General features: G+C 40.5%; 1 protein-coding gene across 1 annotated transcript in view; it reads left to right on the forward strand.

The window, feature by feature from the left end:
- INPP5F (inositol polyphosphate-5-phosphatase F) overlaps positions 1-19,981 on the forward strand; it is a 105,794-nt gene that overhangs the window by 45,718 nt on the left and 40,095 nt on the right. Inside the window, exon 3 of the mRNA XM_025397123.1 lies at positions 13,744-13,880. Within this exon, the coding sequence (XP_025252908.1) occupies positions 13,744-13,880 (137 nt within the window). The remainder of the gene's footprint in view (positions 1-13,743; positions 13,881-19,981) is intronic.

Raw genomic sequence — 19,981 nt, forward strand, 5'->3', positions numbered from 1 at the left:
GTAAAATTAAAAGGACTAGTGCCAAAGTAACTGGTTACTTTCCATTTCTCCTGTTTTCCTTATGTGAGAGAACTAAGAAAGCAGGGTTTGGATTAGGTTTAAAGAATTTCCATGGAATGGGGAATAGTGGTCAAAGAGAACTTCAGATTTATCTGTAGTGTTTAAACTTTCAAAAAATGGGATATATTCATATATTCCCTATATAATGTTAATAAAAATAAAAATGCTGGACATGCATTGGTGGATTAAATGTATATCTTTTCTGTGTATCAGTAGGATGGTTAGCCATGTCTAGAAATATGTAGTTGCAGTACCCCTTAGAGGTAAGGTCATGAGTAGGGAGTCGGTTAATTTAAAAATTTTTATTTATATTTATTTACTTTTTGAGACAGTGTCTCACTATGCTGCCGGGCTCCAGTGATGCTCCTGCCTCAGCCTCCTGAGTAGCTGGGACTACAGGCACACACCACTGGATCTGGCAATGATGTTTAATTTTTTGTGTCAACTTGACTGGGAAGGGATGCCCAGAAAGCTGGTACAAAATGATTTCTGGTCATGTGTGTGACGGTGTTTCCAGAAGAGACTTGGGTTTGAGTTAGTGGACTGAGTAAAGAAGACCCATCCTCACCAGTGGAGGTGAGCGTCATCCCATCTGTTGAGGGCTGGAACAGAACCAAAAAGGAAGTATGGATTCACTGTGTTTGAGCCTGGGCATCCATCTTCTCCTGCTCTTGGACGTCAGAGCTCCTGGATCTCAAGCTTTCGGACTCAGATTGGGACTTAAACCCTCAGCCTCCCAGTTCTCGGACCTTGGGACTTGGACTAGGACTTTGACCGTTGACTCCCCTGGACTTGGACTGAATTACACCACAGGCTTTTGTGGTTCTCCAGCTTGCAGATGGCAGATTGTTGGGACTTTTTGGCTTCTATAGTCATGTGAGCAATTCCAATAATAAATCTCCTCTTATTTATATATCCTCTTGGTTCTGTTTCTCCAGAGAACCATAATGCAGGAGAAAAATTTTTTTTTGTAAAGTGGTATGAAAATCTTTATCCTACAATTGCTCATCTCCTTTTGAGTGAGTCACTTTCTAAGTCAAGCAATTGAATGTTTTCCAGGAGTATTGTTTTAGCTTGCCCTCCTGGTCATGCTTTTCAAGATAATCACTTCCTAATCAGTTTTTGTTATCTTGCTGGGGAAGTCAGGTTTCCTTGTCTCTTTTTTTCCTGGAAGAGGCAAGGTTACAATTTTGTAACTTTGTAACAAAATTGTAATATGTTTAAAAAGTTGGAAAAAAAATCTTTATGCTGTCAGGCCTTGCTAGATTCTATTTTTTTTTTTATTCCTTGTTATACTGTGTATATCCAAATCTCAAAATGGCACTTTAATTGAACCAAATTTCTTTTCCTGGTGGATGACAAATAAATACATAGCCTACTTTGGTGCTTTAAAAAATGTTATTGTAGGCCGGGCGCGGTGGCTCAAGCCTGTAATCCCAGCACTTTGGGAGGCCGAGACGGGCGGATCACGAGGTCAAGAGATCGAGACCATCCTGGCTAACACGGTGAAACCCCGTCTCTACTAAAAAATACAAAAAACTAGCCGGGCGCGGTGGCGGGCGCCTGTAGTCCCAACTACTCGGGAGGCTGAGGCAGGAGAATGGCGTGAACCCGGGAGGCGGAGCTTGCAGTGAGCTGAGATCCGGCCACTGCACTCCAGCCTGGGCGGCAGAGCGAGACTCCGTCTCAAAAAAAAAAAAAAAAAAAAAAAAAAAAATGTTATTGTAAAATGATGCCTGATGGATAATAGGATTACCAAACAGTAGTGATGCTGTACCTTTACATTTGTCTTGTTTTAATTCTAAGTATAAAAAGTAGAGATCATTTAACCCTGTAGCTCAATACGCACATTCCTGCCGGACCTCTCAGGCTTTTGTGTGGCAGTAGTGTTGTGTTTTGTTTCACCTAAGGCAAAATAATTACAGGAATAGAGACTGCTGTTATTTTTTGTGAGGTTTTGTTTGTTTGTTTTATTTTCTAGAGTGAGTGTTGTTTTTGCTTGGAAATAGCTCAGTGTTCAGTTCATAATTTTTCTTTTTGTGGTAATTTTGATTATTCCCTTGAACACTATTCCAGACAGCTACATCTTTTCACTAGTGTTGGCTGTCCTATCCTAACCTCCATTTTTGGCAGAAAGTATACTTTTTAGCTTTTTATCATCTTAAGGCTCCTAACAAGTTCTTTTGTTCTTTAGAAGGAGCTTTTTAAAAAAACAAAAAACAAAAAACTTGAGATTTAATTTACATACCATAAAAATGACCCTTTTAAAGTGTACAGTTAAGTGGTTTTTAGTAGATTTGCAAGGTTATGCAACATTTATCACTCTCTAATTCCAGAACATTTTCGGCATCCAAGAATGAAACCTCTCAGATGGCCAGTTATTTCTCATTACCCCTTCACCCAGCTCCTGGCATCCACTAACCTAATCTACCTCTGTTTCTAGGGATTTTCCTGTTCTCAATATTTCACATAAACAAAATCATACACATGTGTGGACCTTTGTGATTGGCTTTTTTCACTTAGCACAATGTTTTTAAGGATTGTCCATGTTGAAGCATGTGTCAGCACTTCCTTCCTTTATAGCTGAATAATATTCCCTTGTATGGATAGACCACGTTTTGTCTGTTCCTTCATCCCTTGATGGATGTTTGGCTTGTTTCCGCAGAAGGACTTTTTTTTTTTTTAATTTAAATTTTTAGGTAGTATAAGTGCATGGTTTAACAATGTAAATAGTAGTAAAAGGTATTCAGCGAAGCCTCCCTCACTTCCCTGTCCCTATCTGCCCTATTTCCACTACTTCATCCAACCTAGCACCATCATTATTGGTTTCTTGTGAATCCTCCCAGAGTTTCTTTATGCATTTACAAAAAAATACAGTTATTATGCTTATAGTCTTTATTTTCCCAGCCTTCTCAAGTCTACAGAATACATTGCTAGGAGAGGAACAGATTGGATGAAGCATATACACAGTTCGAATTTTGATGCATCTTCAATATTGTTACCTTTCACAAAGAGATTTCTTTTTGACAATCTGATGGAGAAAAAGGGATCTTCCTATTTTAATTTATATTTATTTGATTATTACTGAGCTTAATTATATTTTTAATGTTTATCATCTGTACTCCCTCCATAAAGTGCGGATTTATATCTTTTTTTACTTTGGGGACGTTATCTTTTCCTTTTCTACAGATTTTATTGAGGAACTATTGCACAAGGGGAAAAGAAACCTCAGTCTAGGATTGTGCTCAATTCCAAATATAGTAAGGAAAAGAGTGTGGTAGGTAAGAATATACAGCAAAAGAGTGTGGTAGGTAGGAATCTGTGGATGGAAAATTACCGAGAGGAAACCTGTTATGTTTTTCTTGTTGGTTGATACAGCTCTTTATATTTAATAAATACTTACCTTTAGCATGCCATGTGTCGCAAATACTTTCCTGTTTGTCATTTGCTTTTCATTTTGTTTACAGTGTGATTTACCACCAAGATATGTTTCATTTTTAATGTAATCAAACCTGTTCATTTTGTGACTTCTGGATTATGTATCATGCTTCCAAAGGTCCTTCTGCTCTGAGATGATAAAGAATCTGCTGTATTTTGTTTTGTTTGTATTTTTAGCAATTAGCTTATCTACAATTAATTTTGGGGCATGGCTTAGAGTGGGAATTTAACTTTGTGTGTGTGTGGAGAACCAATTATTTCAACATCGTTTTGATTTTTTTTTTTTTGAGATGGAATCTTGCTCTGTAGCCCAGGCTTGAGTGCAGTGGTGAGATCTCGACTCACTGCAACCTCTGCCTCCTGGGTCCTGGTTCAAGCAATTCTCCTGCCTCAGCCTCCTGAGTAGCTGGGATTATAGGCACGCGCCACCATGCCCAGCTAATTTTTGTATTTTTAATAGAGATGGGGTTTCACTGTGTTGGCCAGGATGGTCTTGAATGCATGACCTTGTGATCCACTTGCCTCAGCCTCCCAAAGTGCTGGGATTACAGGTGTGAGCCACTGCGCCCAGCCTAATTTTTAAAAATTATTATCTTTTTTGAGACAGGGTCTTGCTCTGTTGCCCAGGATAGAGTGCAGTGGCTGGAACTTGTCTTACTGCAACCTTCGCCTCTTGGGGTCAAGCGATCCTCCCATGTCAGCTTCCTGAATAGCTGGAACTACAGACGTCTGCCACCATGCTCGGCTAATTTTTGTTTTTTTTTGTAGAGACAGGGTCTCGCTGTGTTGCACAGGCTAGTCTCAAACTCCTGGACTCAAGCAATCCACCCACCCTGGCCTCCCAAAGTGCTGGGATTACAGACATAAGCCACCTCTCCCAGCCTATTTTTTATTTTAAAATTAAGTAAAAACCTTAAATTTTAGTTTCAGGGGGAACGTGTGCAGGTTTGTTACACGAGTATATTGCATGATGCTGAGTTTTGGTCTTCTGTTGATCCTGTCACTCACACAGGTGAACATACTACCCAATAGGTGGTTTTCCAACCCTTGCTGCCTTCCCACCGTCCCCCGTTTCGGAATCTCCAGTGTCTGTTGTTTCAGTTTATTGAGACACCATTCTTCTCCCTTCTTTATCATCATTTATGAGATGCTCATTTTTACATAAGTCGTATCTGGCTTCTCTATTCTAGTGATTCATTTATTCCTTTATTAGTATCAAGTTTTAATTCCCATGCTTTTTTCCTCCCGCGCTTGCTCTGTCTCCCATGTTGGGTTTCACTCTTTCCCCCATGCTGGAGTACAGTGATGCAATCATAGCCTAATGCCAACTTCTTGAACTCCTGAGCTCAAGCAGTCCTCTTGCCTCAGCCTCCGAAGTAGCTGGAATTACAGGTGCGAGCCACCACGCCTGGCGTTACCGTAATTCTGCCTAGGAAGACAACTAGTCTCAATTTCTTTTCTAAATTTTTACTAGATATTTTTACACATGTAGTGTTTCAAGTGAAATTTAAAATAGATTTAAATTTCCCATCTGGGCTCAGTGGCTCACTCCTGTAATCCCAGCACTTTGGGAGGCCAAGGTGGGTGGATCACAAGGTCAAGAGATCGAGACTATCCTGGCTACATGATGAAACCCCATCTCTACTAAAAATACAAAAATTAGCTGGGCGTGGTGGTGGGCGCCTGTAGTCCCAGCTACTCGGAAGGCTGAGGCAGGAGAATTGCTTGAACTCGGGAGGCGGAAGTTGCAGTGAGCCGAGATCGCACCAGTGCACTCCAGCCTGGACGACAGAGTGAGACTCCGTCTCCAAAAAAAAAAAAATTCCCAGAAGTCCCATTAGAATTTTAATTGAAATTGCATTAAATTTCTATATTAATTTGAGAGATACCAACAAGCTTGAAATACTGAACCTGTGCATCTAGGCGCATGGTGCTTTCACGTATTTATTTTCTGTATGCTCTAAATGAAAGTTCTGTGGTGCTTTTCATGTAGATATTAGACCTTTCTTTAGTTCGTTCGTTCGTTTTGTTTTCTCTTTTCTTTTCTTTTCTTTCGAGACTGGGTCTGGCTATTTTGTCCAGGCCGGTCTTGAACCCCTGGGCCCAAGCCATCCCTCTGCCTTGGCCTCCCAAAGTGCTGGGAGTACCACTTCCAACCTAGACATTTCTTAATTGGAATTAGTCCCAGAAACCTTATTGCTCCTGTTGCTAATGTTCTGACACCTTTTTTCTATTACATATGAAAGTGGCCTATATTCATGCTTTTGTGTATGTGTGTGTATATATATATATATATATATTTTTTTTTTTTTTTTTTTTGAGACGGAGTCTCGCTCTGCCGCCCAGGCTGGAGTGCAGTGGCCGGATCTCAGCTCACTGCAAGCTCCGCCTCCCGGGTTCACGCCATTCTCCTGCCTCAGCCTCCCGAGTAGCTGGGACTACAGGCACCCGCCACCTCGCCCGGCTAGTTTTCTGTATTTTTTAGTAGAGACGGGGTTTCACCGTGTCGGCAGGATGGTCTCGATCTCCTGACCTCGTGATCCGCCCGTCTCGGCCTCCCAAAGTGCTGGGATTACAGGCTTGAGCCACCGCGCCCGGCCGTATGTATATATTTATATGTGGCCACATCAGTGGACTCCCATCTATTAATATATTATTGATTTCTCAAGGTCTGAAAAACTTTGCTAAATATATAATATTCCATTTCTTTACAATATGTATAGTTAGTTTTTAACCTTTTATATTACATCTAGAGTTCATGCTTTTTCCACGAGGCTGAGGTTTAGCAAATGAAGAATATACAGCACATAGTAAAGCTCGATGTTAGTTTTTTCCTCACTGTTTCAGTCTTACATATAGATCAAAAATAAAAAAAACTAAACGAAGTAAAATTTGTAAGGAAATAGATATCTACATGTTATAATGTAAGTTATCTACCTTAATTTCTCTCTTCTTTGGAAAATGGCATGATAAGTGGTTGGAATTTTTCTTCACTCACATTCTCTTTCGGTTTCCTTAGGGGGAAAAATCAGTCAAAGAAAAATTTTATATATTTGATTATGCTAGAATCTAAAATATTTTTTTGCCATTTATTTCTGGAAGAAACTGGATTGTCAAATATAATCTTTCTTTCTTTCTTTCTTTCTTTCTTTCTTTCTTTCTTTCTTTCTTTCTTTCTTTCTTTCTTTCTTTCTCTCTCTCTCTCTCTCTCTCTTTCTCTCTCTATCTTTCTCTCTCTCTCTCTTGTCTCTCTTTCCTTTCCCTTTCCGTTTCCTTCTGTGTCTCTCATTCTTGTTGCCCAGGCTGGACTGCAGTGGCGTGATCATGGCTCACTGCAGCCTTGACCTCCCTGGTTCAGGTGATCCTTCCACTCTCAGCCTCCTGAGTAGCTGGAACTACAGGGTTGCTCCATCATGCCTGGCTAATTTTTAATTTTTTTTTTGTAGAGACAGAGTTTCCCCATGTTGCCCAGGCTGGTCTCCTGGGCTGAAGCAATCTTCCTGCCTTGGCCTCCCAAAGTGCTGGGATTATAAGCGTGGGCCGCCATGCCCAGCCTCAAATAGAATAGAACTCAGATTTTTAACCCAAAGCCCATGGGGTTTCTTTTTTACTTTCTAGATTTGGAATTCTTTAAAATTAAAAGACAGGTACAGAGTCATTGGGAAAAAAAAAGTTGGACGTCATAGAAGACTGAGTCATGCATTGATAACTGCTGGGTCTAGGTGGTGGGTGGATTTGGTTTGATTATATTGCTCTCTCTACTTTGATGTATGAAGATGTCTAAAAGAGAAGTTTTAAAAAAATCCTATCGGCCAGTTGCAAGCTTGGGGCACATTATTTGAATGTTTTTTAGTTTTTCGACTATAGGTTGGAAATGGAATCTATTAGCAGGGTGTAGTGGTAATAAAAATAGACACCAGGCTGGGCACGGTGGCTCACGCCTATAATCCCAGCTCTTTGGGAGGCCGAGGCGGGCAGATCACAAGGTCAGGAGATCGAGACCATCCTGGCTAACATGGTGAAACCCCGTCTCTACTAAAAAATACAAACAATTAGCTGGGTGTGGTGGCGGGCGCCTGTAGTCCCAGCTACTGGGGGAGGCTGAGGCAGGAGAATGGCGTGAACCCCGGAGGCGGAGCTTGCAGTGAGCCGAGATCACACCGCTGCACTCCACACTGGGAGAGAGAGCGACACTCCGTCTCAAAAAAAAAAAAAAAAAAGACATAAATTGCCTTGTGATACTTACAGTAGATGTTCAGTAAACATTTTAGGAATAACATCATGAATTATACAAATTGTTAATCCTCATAGCCATTCTCTGAAGTAGGCAGTTTTATCCCAGTTTTCATATGAGAAAACAGAATCGGAGCAGCTAAGTATTATGCTTTGAAGTGTACAAGAAGTAAATGATGGAGCTAAAACTTAGTCCAAGTTCTGACCTCAAAGTCTAGGACATTTGAAGCCTCCTTGAAAAAGGAAGGCTACTATTGAGAAGGCTTTGTTTCTGTTACGTTATATTTTCTCAGATTTAATCTTCATCATAACTGCAAGGCATATTGAGTATCTGTAATCTTTTAAAAAGCACATAGATTTTTCACATTTTTGTATATGAGTAGTTAATGCTAAAAAATGTATATTTTATTTTAAAATGTATTTGAATGTGTAAGTTGAGTTTAAGTATTGGCAATACAAGTGTTTTTGTGGGAAAAAAGATGCCTCTTGGTTTTCCAAGTGAGTTTGTATGTGAAATAAAACCTGTGTTTGAAAGTTAAAAATTTTATATTTTTGGCACTATACCATTAGATGGTTTATTGGAAAGATACTATATTTGATAATGTACATTGTGGTTTTGTTATTGAATTTATTAAAATCATAATTTGTAATGTTGATGTGAAATGAATCCAGAGCAAATCAGGGCAAGAAGATGTAAACTAGGAAGGGCCTTCGTGTGTGTGTGTGTGTGTGTGTGTGTGTGTGTGTGTGTGTGTGTGTGTGTGAGAGAGAGAGAGAGGTCTTTGAGTCATAAAGATTTATTACTTATTTATTTTTTTAGAGACATGGTCTTGCTCTGTCATTCAGGCTGGAGTACAGTGATGCAGTCACAGCTCACTGCAGCCTTGAACTCCTGGACTCAAATGATCCTCACCCCTCAGCCTCCTGAGTAGTTGAGACTGCAGGCATGTACCACCATGCCCAGATAACTTTTGTATCTTTTGCAGAGATGGGGTTTTGCTGTGTTGCCCAGGCTGGTTTGAAACTTCTGGACTCAAGCGATCCACTCACCTCAGCTTCCCAGAATGCTGGGATTACAGGCATGAGCCACTGCACCTGGCCTTGGCTAATTTTTAAAAACAATTTTTATAGGGCTGGAGTCTTACTATGCTGGCCAGGCTGTTTTTGAACCCCTGGCTTTGAGTAATCCTCCCTCCTCAGCCTCCCAAAGTGCTAGGATTACAGGGATGACCCACCATGCCTGGCCCAACTGTAAATTGTTCACTATAGGATAGAAATGGCCGGGCGCAGTGGCTCACACCTGTAATCCCGGCACTTTGGGAGGCCGAGTCGGGTGGATCACAAGGTCAGGCGTTTGAGACCAGCCTGGCCAATAGGGTGAAACCCCGTCTCTACTAAAAAACAAAAAAAACTACAAAAAAACAAAAAAAAAACCTACAAAAATTAGCCAGGTGTGGTGGTGGGCGCCCGTAGTCCCAGCTACCCAAGAGGCTGAGGCGGGAGAATTGCTTAAACCCGGGAGGTGGAGGTTGCAGTGAGCCGAGATTGCACCACTGCACTCCAGCCTCGCAACAGCACGAGACTCCATCTCAGAAAAGAAAAATAAATAAGATAAAATAAGATAGAAATTACTCCTGTGAGGTTAAGAGACCTATTGTAAGGATTTCTTTTTATTCAACAAAATTTATTGACATTGAACAGTTTGTTGTCTGTTATGTGCTTTTTAGGAAGATTTACATGTTAGGTTTGTTGCCAGGCAGCTAACAGGTAATGTTTCACATAACCCCTACAAGATGCTTGGTAATGTGTATCCATGCCTGATTAATTTCCTAGCACATGGTGGGTCTTCAGTTAATGTTTAATGATAATAGGGAAATGGCCTATAAAAGCCTTAAAACTTTGAAGTAAATTTCCACCCTATTTTATAAGGAATTATGAAATGTTTCCAAACTTTTGCATTTATGAAATGCTTAAAGCATATCTCCAAAAGCACCATTTCTAAAATGAGAGTTGATCAATACTTGGGGAATAAATGGGGCAAATGAAGATATTATATATACTTTTTACTTTTATTTATTTAATTTAAAAAATTTGTTTTTGAGGCAGAGTCTCACTGTCTCGCCCAGGCTGGAGTTCAGTGGTGCCATCTCGGCTCACTGCAACCTCTGCCTCCCGAGTTCAAGCGATTCTCATGCCTCAGCCCTCCGAGTAGCTGGGATTACATATGTGCACCACCATGCCTGGCTAATTTTTGTATTTTTAGTAGAGACAGAGTTTTGAAATGTTGGCCAGGCTGGTTTTGAGCTCCTGGCCTCATGTGATCTGCCCAGGGCCTCCCAAAGTGCTAGGATTATAGGTGTGAACCACTGTGTCCAGCCTGTATATCCTTTATAAAAATTCTTTTATATGGGAAATATATGGTGTTATTTTTCTATAATAAATTCCTGAAACACAATTTCAATAATTTTTGGTTTGGGGTCTAATTGGGGAGTGTTTTTTTAATGGTGTAGTCTCATAAACTGAAAAATTGCTTTTGCACGCTGTCTTTCTTAGACTATTTTTCGTTTAATTAAAAGTCTCTTGTGAGAAGTAGAAATTTGGATTGGAAAGATTGGGTGTTTGCTTCTTTCTGTCTTGTATTTATTAAAGGTTTCTTTCGGTTGTTTTATCATTTTCCCTCCATTCTCCTCAATATATTTAGTTCTCTGTTCAGTCCCAGTGTACACACAAAGTAGTTGGAGAATTACCAACCCATACTCTTCTGAAAAATAAATTTAGTAACCAAAGTACAATAGTGCATATGGTTTTTTTGGTCTTTATCTTTACCAAATAGTTTTCTGAAGTTACTTTGGTTAATTTTTTCTTCTCTATCTCCTACAATTTAGTTCTATTCTTATTTATTTATTTACTTTTTGAGACAGAGTCTCGCACTGTCACCCAGGCTGGAGTGCAGTGGCGCGATCTTGGCTCACTGCAAGCTCCACCTCCCAGGTTCACGCCATTCTTCTGCCTCAGCCTCCCGAGTAGCTGGGACTACAGGTGCCCGCCACCACCTAATTGTTTGTATTTTTTAGTAGAGACGGGGTTTCACCGTGTTAGCCAGGATGGTCTCGATCTCCTAACCTCATGATCCGCCTGCCTCGGCCTCCCAAAGTGCTGGGATTACAGGCGTGAGCCACCGTGTCCGGCCTAGTCTTAATTTTTAATAGAGCTGGGTTTGCAGTTTGAGGTTCTCCCACATTCTGGTTGATTTGAACTATTTATTTGAAGGGATATGTAAAACATTACCATTGTTCTAAGAGTCAGAATTCTACTCAGAGACCAGTCAGTCATTTGCCAGGGCATACTCGGAGAACTGTCACTTCCCCCTCATCTCTTTTATCCTATTCCCATCCCTTCTTCTTTCTACCCCGTTTCCACCTACTCTGTGGAGATAACTAATCTCACTGACTTCTCTCTCCTCTTGTTTTTGTACAAATGCGTGGATACATATAGTTATGCATCACTTAATGAGAAATGCATTGTTGGGCAATTTCATCTAAACATAGAAATGGTACGGTAAAAATACTGTATAAAAGATATGGTGTAAAAGATAAAAATGGTACACCTGTATTGGGTACTTAACTATGAATGGAACTTGCGGAACCAGAAGTTGCTCTGGGTGAGTCAGTGAGTGAATGTGAAGGCCTAGGACATTATTGTACACTACTGTAGACTTTATATACACCATACGTGTAGGCGACACTGACTTTATTTTAAAATTTCTTCTTTTTTTAAAATTTTTTTTGTTTTTTTTTTTTGTTTTTTTTATTTTTTATGAGATGGGATCTTTCCCTGTCACCCAAGCCGGAGTGCGGTGGCATGACCATGACTCACTGCTGCATCAACCTCCCAGGCTTAAGCGATCCTCCTACCTCAGCCTCCTGAGTAGCTGGGACTACAGGTGCGTGTCCCAACTCCTGGCTAATTTTTAAATTTTTTGTAGAAACGAGGTCTCCATATGTTATCCAGGCTGGTCTTGAAGTCCTGGGCTCAAGCAATCCTCCTACTTGGGCCTCTCAAAGTGCTGGAATTACAGACATGAATGAGCCTCCATGCCCTGCCAAAATTTTTTTCTTTCTTCAATACTAAATTAACCTAAGCTTACTGTAACTTTTTTACTTTATAAACTCTTTAATGTTTTAAAACTTTTTGACTCTTCTGTAATAACAGGTTAAAACACAAACGCATTGTACAACTGTGCAAAAACATTTTCTTTTTACCCTTATTTGTAAATAGTACACCTAAAATAATGATAAAAAGTATAGTATAGCAAATACATAAACCAGTAACAGTCATTTATTATCAAGTCTTATGTACATATGTAATTGTATGTTGTATACTTTTCTATCACTAGCAGTGCAGTAGGTTTATACCAGAATCACACACACGCGTAATATGTCATGCTACATTACGATGTCACTAAGTGACAGGAATTTTTCAGCTCCATTATAATTTTAAGGGACCACTACTGCATATGTAGCCCATCATTGGCTGAAACATCATTATGTGGTACGTGACTGTATGTATAGATATGTATCACCTCATATTTTCTTTCTTACATGAAGGGTAGTACACTCTAGGTATTCTTTTATGCTTTGATTTGATAATATATTTTATTGCCTGGGCACGGTGGCTCACTCCTATAATCCCAGCACTTTGGGAGATCAAGGCTGGAAGATTGCTTGAGCCCAGCAGTTTGAGAACAGCCTGGGCAACATGCCAAACCCCATCTCTAAAAAAAGTACAAAAATTAGCTGGGCATGGTGGTGCATGCTTGTGGTCCCAGCTACTTTAGAGGCTGAGGTGGGAGGATTGCTTGAACCCAGGAGGCAGAGGCTGCCATGAGCTGAGATTGCACCACTGCACTCTAGCCTGGGTGACAGAGTGAGACCTAGTCTCAAAACAAAAACAAAAACATATATTTATTATGTTATTGTAACATAGCCTTATTATGTACAGTCGGCCCTGTGTATCCATTGAGTTCTCTATCTGTGGCTCTAACTAACCATGGATGGAAAATTTTTGGAAAAAAAAAAAGGATGGTTGCATCTGTACTGGACATGTATAGACATTTTTTCTCGTCATTATTCCTTAAACAATACAGTTTAAAAACTGTTTACCATAGCATTTAGATTATATCAGGTATTGTAAGCAATCTAGAGACGATTTCAAGTATATGAGAGGATGTGCATTGGTTATATACAAATACTATGCCATTTTACATGATGGACTTGAGCATCCGTGGAATTTGGTATCCACGGGGGTCCTGGAGCCAGTCCCCCGCAGATACCGAGGGATGGCGGTATGTTAATAATATATTCAGTTTATCTACTTAATGCATCCAGGAATCCTTCCTTATTAATTTATAGAATACTTTTTTTTTTTTTTTTTTTTTACAGCTGCATAGTACTCCATTGCATGGATGTGCCATAGTTTATTCAACCACTGTCCTGTATCTGGACATTAGGCTGTTTCCAGTGTTTTGTAATTATACAATAGGCTTCAGTGTATATACTTTGTTGTTGAGGTGTACCCTCAGGGTAAATTCCCAAGGGTGGGATCACTGGACTGATTAAAGGTAAGTGCATTTGTTGTATTGTTAGGTACTGCTAAATTTCCTTCCAGAAAAGTTGTATTTGTCGTCGGTATTCTCACCTGCACAGCTGTTTTCAGTTTTCTCACAGCCTCGCCAGCACATGTGTTGTCATTCTGGTTAATTGTTCCCAATCTGATGGGTGAGCATGGTGTCACAACTGGTTTTAATTTACATTTCTCTAATTATGAGTGAGATTGAACATCTTTTCATATGTTTAAGGGTTATTTTATGTCTTTGTGATATGTTTTACTTTAAAAGTTTATTTTGGATGCACATTTTTTTTTTGGTTATCATTGTTAGGTTATTCGCCTTCAACTTGTCAGAACAGTAGCGCTCTAAAAACGCCAGACTTTATTATGACTCTCCTCTTTCAGATCTTCCGTGGTGGCTTATTCTAATTCGGCAGAAAGCATTGGTGGGCAAACTCCCAGGAGACCATGAGGTCTGTAAAGTTACCAAAATTGCTGTGCTGTCACTTTCTGAAATGGAACCTCAGGATCTTGAGCTAGAGGTAAGGTGAAATAAAGGGAAATTATATGGAAACCTGATATAAATGTAATAGCAAATATGAGGATTTGGTTCAGTAGACCACAGACTTACATTTTTAGAGCTGGGTAATGTTTTTAAAATAATTTAATCCTATGATTTTCCAACTTCATTTTAGTAGTGGAACCCTTGTCTCAAAATCCATGAAACCTAGTATAGAAGACACATAAAAGCAGGGCCACTGTGGTTGAAGTAGTGTTGGGGAAATCCCTGGGGCTCTGTCCACTTGATCTCTCCTTGGAAGCCACCTTCCGTTTCCAGGGAGCCCTAGGGCCACAATACAGTTTGAAAACTTCTAGGGAAAAGGAGTGAGTTAAGAAAAGGAGACCTCTTATTATATCCTCTTCTATCTGCATTTCTTGAACATTTTCTAAGCATATATTACCCTATTACAGTTTAAAAAGAAAGGTTTTTAAAAGGAAGACAGTCACTCGTCTAATGTAATCTGTTTATTTTCCAGAGAAGAGCTCAAGTCCACAAGTAGAGTGATTTAAGGACGAAATATATGAGATTGCCTAGGGCCAGTGTTTTTTTACCACAAGGTGCTGCCTCCTAGTAGAAGTAACCCATGAAAGCATTTATGTCCTGTTTGCTCTCAGTGTGGGGATTTGACGCCTAGGAATTGTCCTCACTCCGACGTAGCCATAGCCTGTTTTGTTCACTGTTTGTTCATTGTGCCAGGCGGGCCCAGTGTATTACATAGATGATAATATTTAGTCCTTAGGACCACCCTATGAAGTGGGCATTACTACAAATAAAGAAAGGAGGCTAGGTGGGTGGCTTCTTTCTTTGACAGGCTGAGGCTGGAGGATCGCTTGAGCTGAGGGGTTCGAGACCAGCCTGGGTAACATAGCCAGACCTTGTCTTGTGGGGAAAAAAAGATAATGAGTGAGTAGATTTCAGAAAATAAAATAAAAACAAAGGCGGCCTGGCAAGGGTTAAGTCACGCAGCTGGTACAGGTGGGGCCTGGATCTAGACTCAGGCTGCCTGGTCCTGTGTAACTCTGCTGAGCTGCCGCCCTGTTACCTGAACAGCAGGTAATGATAGCAAAGCACGCACTGCCCCACAAGTCAGCACGTGTTTTTCCATGTAGAGTTCTTGGGGAGGAAGTTTGGGGACAGGGTTAAATTGCCTTAAGAGTAAGTAAAAATGAAGCTATTTTTATGCTTTAAGTGTCACTGGAAGTTTGACAGTCGAATTTTAAGAAACATTAAAATGAATTTAAGCAGACTCTGATTATTATTTGTTATAGGAATCGAAAAAAGTTTGGAGTTCTTATTCTCCTTTTGTTGGTACTTATGCTAGAACACTATTCACTATTGCTGATCGAGAGACAAAAAGCCTAGGTGGCAATTAGGCCTATTAAAAGCAGATGTTTATAGTTTTTGTTTGCATTTTTTTTTTTTGGCAATGTCTTTTGGATGATTTTGCTGACACACTGAAAGATCAGGATGGCTTGTTATCACAGACCTTTCCCTTGAAGGTGGGCACCCTTTGGCCTGGCATTCAGGTTTGAGTGCTAAGCCTGGGGTCTCTGGCAGTTTGATTTAGAGCCGGGAGCCAGCCCGCCCAGCACTTTGTCCATCCGCCAGTCAGGATTTGCGTATTTGGCACTCCCAGTTCTGGGGAAATTAAATGTCACACCTCATTCAGAAAAGGTTGAGGCCTTCAGGGAGGTTTTCTGATGTCGTTCATGGCCACCAATCTGTAACATTTTTGAGACTAGTAGCTGACTATTTAATAAATGGGGAAAAAACCAAGATGGCTTTAGGAACTAACATTTACATGATGTTTTTAAGCCCAAAAGTGTGAATATTATCAAAACTTTAAGAACTTCTTTATTCTTCTTACTTTCCCTTTTCTTTCTCTCGATAATCTAAGGGAAAGAGATTATATTCAAATAAAAAGGAAAGTGAGATTTCCTCCATAGACATAATTATTTTGACAGCTGTTGGGCTGTACAGTATAAACTACTGCACTTCTCAGGGGCCGCAAGATTGTGGTTCACATTAACAGCTGAATATACGTAATGACTCTGCTAATTAGGAGTAAAAGTAACAACAGAGAAAGTATTTCCAGATCCTATCTCAGTGAATAGTTTGGTACACCTTTCTCAAGAGATTATAATTTTAGCAATTTGTGTTTTCGCCATTTTTTCTTTCCTTGTAATCCTGTTTTATGGTAAAGGAGCTTTACAACAGTGAACAGCAGGAAGGGCAAATAACCACATGTTGAAAATCACGACTTTATTTTCTTTTAACATGTTAATTTAAATCTTGGTATGTTTATTTCAATTTCCATATAACTCAATTTAAAAGAGTTTTTAGAAGCTTAATCCTTTTTACATTGTGTTTTTTGATTATACGGTAAATTGTAAAAGAGAAGAAAAAAAATTCCCCCACTTGGAAATAATTGTTATTAATAGTCTACTGAGTTTTGGTGGGTGTTTCCATTTGTACCTAGGCTCTTTGGAGGACCAGTGTTACTTTCACATGTTTCAGAATAGTTTTTCTCTTTTGCATTTTTACATATTTTCTTCTAGTCTTATTATTTTTTTTAAGAACATAGGAAGACTTTGTTAAACAAAACTATGTATTCCTCCTTAGTATGACTTTCTGATTTGGATGTCTGTGTATCAGTTTGAATAAGCTGCATTTATTCCAGCAGCATCTTTTAATGTGGTCACTGTTCCCAGATTTGCTAAAGCCTAAGTCTGTGTTCTGTAATTGGAGCAGAAGCAATCTTATTTCAGAGATGGGTATTAATAGAATTTCTAGTTTTCTGCCTCTGTTGTCTTTTTATCTCAAATATATGCCTTATTTGTTTGCCAATTAAAAAAAATAATTCAAGGCCGGGCGCGGTGGCTCAAGCCTGTAATCCCAGCACTTTGGAAGGCTGAGACGGGCGGATCACAAGGTCAGGAGATCGAGACCATCCTGGCTAACATGGTGAAACCCCGTCTCTACTAAAAATACAAAAAAACTAGCCGGACGAGGTGGCGGGCGCCTGTAGTCCCAGCTACTCGGGGAGGCTGAGGCAGGAGAATGGCGTAAACCCGGGAGGCGGAGCTTGCAGTGAGCTGAGATCCGGCCACTGCACTCCAGCCTGGGCGACAGAGCGAGACTCTGTCTCAAAAAAAAAGAAAAAAGAAAAAAGAAATTCAAATACCATACAGTTCACCCATTTAAAGTATATAAGTCAATGGTTTTTAGTGTATTCAGAGTCGTGTGGTTATCACCACAATCAATTTTAGAACCTTTCATCATCCCCCGAAAAAACCCCGTCTTCGTTAGCAGCCACTCCTCATTTCCTTCCAACTCCAGCTCCTCAGCACCATGCAACCACTAATCTCCTTTCTGTCTCTATAAATATTTGTCTATTCTGGACATCTCATATAAACAGAATAATACACCACGTGGCCTTTTGTGGTGGACTTCTTTCACCTAGCATAGCTTTTAAGTTTCGTGCCAGTTGTAGTGTGTAGCAGTACTTTATTTTTCTTTATTGCCAGATAATCCCTTGTATGGGTATGTCACATTTTATTTCTCTGTTCATCAGTTGATGGACATTTGAGTTGTTTCCACCTTTTAGCTATTATGAATAATGCTGTTATAAACCATTTTGCATACAAGTTCTTGGTGATATATTTGTTTTTATCTCTCTTGGGTGTGTACCTAGGAATGGAATTGCTGGGTCATATGGTAACTCTAACCTTTTGTGGAACTGCCAGACTGATTTTTTTTTTTTTTTTTGAAACAGAGCCTCGCTGTGTCCCCCAGGCTGGAGTACAGTGACATGATCTCGGCTCACTGCAACCTCCGCCTCCCTTGGTTGAAATGATTCTCCTGCTTCAGCCTCTCAAGTAGCTGGGACTACAGTTATGTGCCACCACACCCGACTAATTTTTTGTATTTTTAGCAGAGATGGGGTTTCACTGTGTCAGCCTGGTTAGATGGTCTTGATCTCCTGACCTGGTGATCCACCCGCCTTGGCTTCCCAAAGTGCTGGGTTTATAGACGTGAGCCACTGTGCCTGATTTTCAAAACAGTGTGCTATTTTACAAAAACGATGTAAAGAGGCCAGGCACAGTGGCTTATGCCTATAATCCTAGCACTTTGGGAGGCCGAGGCAGAAGGATTGAGACCAGCCTGGGCAACATGGTGAGACTCTGCCTGTACAAAAACAGCCATGTGTGGTGGTACATCCCTATAGTCCCAGCTACCCGGGAGATCACCTTAGCCCGGGACTTTGAGGCTGCAGTGAACTGTGATTGTGCCCCTGCACTCCAACCTGGGCAATGGAATGAGACACTGTCTCCAAAAAGAGAGAGAGAGAGAGAGGTAGGGGTCAAGTGCAGTGGCTCATGCCTGTAATCTCAGCACTTTGGGTGGCCGAGGTGGGAGGATTGCTTCAGGCCAGGAGTTTGAGACCAGCCTGGGCAACATAGCAAGACCCTGTCTCTATAAAAAATTTAAAAGTTAGCTGGGTGTTGGCCGGGTGTGGTGGCTCACGCCTGTAATCCCAGCACTTTGGGAGGCTGAGGCGGGCAGATCACCTGAGGTCAAGACCAGCCTGACCAACATGGAGAAAGCCCGTCTCCATTAAAAATACAAAATTAACCGGGCATGGTGGCACATGCCTATAATCCCAGCTACTCGGGAGGCTGAGGCAGGAGAATCGTTTGAACCTGGGAGGTGGAGGTTGTGGTGAGCGGAGATCATGCCATTGCACTGCAGCTTGGGCAACAAGAGTGAAACTTCGTCTCAAAAAAAAAAAAAAAAAAAATTAGCTGGGTGTAGTGGTGTATATCTATAGTCACAGGTAGTCAGGAGGCTGAGGCAGGAGGATTACTTGAGCTCTGGAGTTTGAGGCTGCAGTGAGCTGTGATTGCACCACAGCACTCCAGCCTGGATGGTGGAGTGAGACCCTGTCTCTAAAAAAGAATATTTAAAAATCTGTATAAGGGTACGAATAATCTGTAATGGTTTAAACAATGAGGACATAGATGTTTTTTCTTTATACCCTTTAAAGTTATATAGGTTTTGTTCCATGTCTGCGTATCTTATTTGCGTATCTCATTGCCTTAATAGATAACCGCATCATTTTCCCTGTTTAGTTTCCATCAGACATCTGTTTAAAATTTTAGCTTCAGATGGATGTAGATACCAGCTTTTCACATAAAATTATTTATGTCCCTTTTCTTAAATGGCAGCAGCAACATCAACCCTTAATCTTGGTCATAAGATGTAAGTTGCAAGCACAATTTAAAAACTAGGGAAGTGCCGTGGAGCTTGTGGAGAAGTAGCTGGGAGTTGTAGCTGTGGTATTTTCTTTTTGAAATCTCATGTTTCAGAGTTGTGATAAGGACCTAACCACGTGCCACACAAAACTGGCTGGGCCTCTGGAAAAGGGAAGGTGACCCTGTTGCCAGTGCTATGCATTGTAATCCCTGGGGCTCTGTGTAAACAAAATACCTTAGGACTGGGAAGGAATCCTAAGTAATTTTCTCTATCCCCGTTTTTTGTCAGGACTGAATTTAACCGTTTCAGAAAGGTAGTGCTCTGTACTTTATTTTCTAAAGGTAACTGTGTAGAAGATTCTAACATACTCATTGGAAATGTTTACATTTATAGTAATCTCATTTGTTTGTTTGAGACAGGGTCTCGCTCTGTCACACAGGCTGGAATGCAGTGGCACGATCCTCCTGCCTTCAGCCCTCCAAGTGGCTGGGACTACAGGCATGCGCCACCACCCCTGGCTAATTTTTTTTTTTTTTTTTTTTTCTATTTTTTGAAGAGATAGGGTCTCACTGTATTCCCCATGCTGGTTTTGAATACCTGGGCTTAAGCAATCTGCCTGCCTTAACCTCCCAAAGTGCTGGGATTATAGGTGTGAACCCCAGCACCTGGCCAGCAATTTAAAATTTTTATTTAGAAAAAAATCACTTTTAAGAGACAGAGAAAGCCTTCCAGTAAAGGTGTTTCCGTGAGTTTGAACTTGGTTATACAGATCCACAATCCTTATCTGAACTTCCTGGGGCCATATTTGTTTTAGAATTCAAGTTT

Source organism: Theropithecus gelada, chromosome 9 (genome assembly GCF_003255815.1).
Source record: "Theropithecus gelada isolate Dixy chromosome 9, Tgel_1.0, whole genome shotgun sequence".
Lineage (NCBI taxonomy): Eukaryota > Metazoa > Chordata > Mammalia > Primates > Cercopithecidae > Theropithecus > Theropithecus gelada.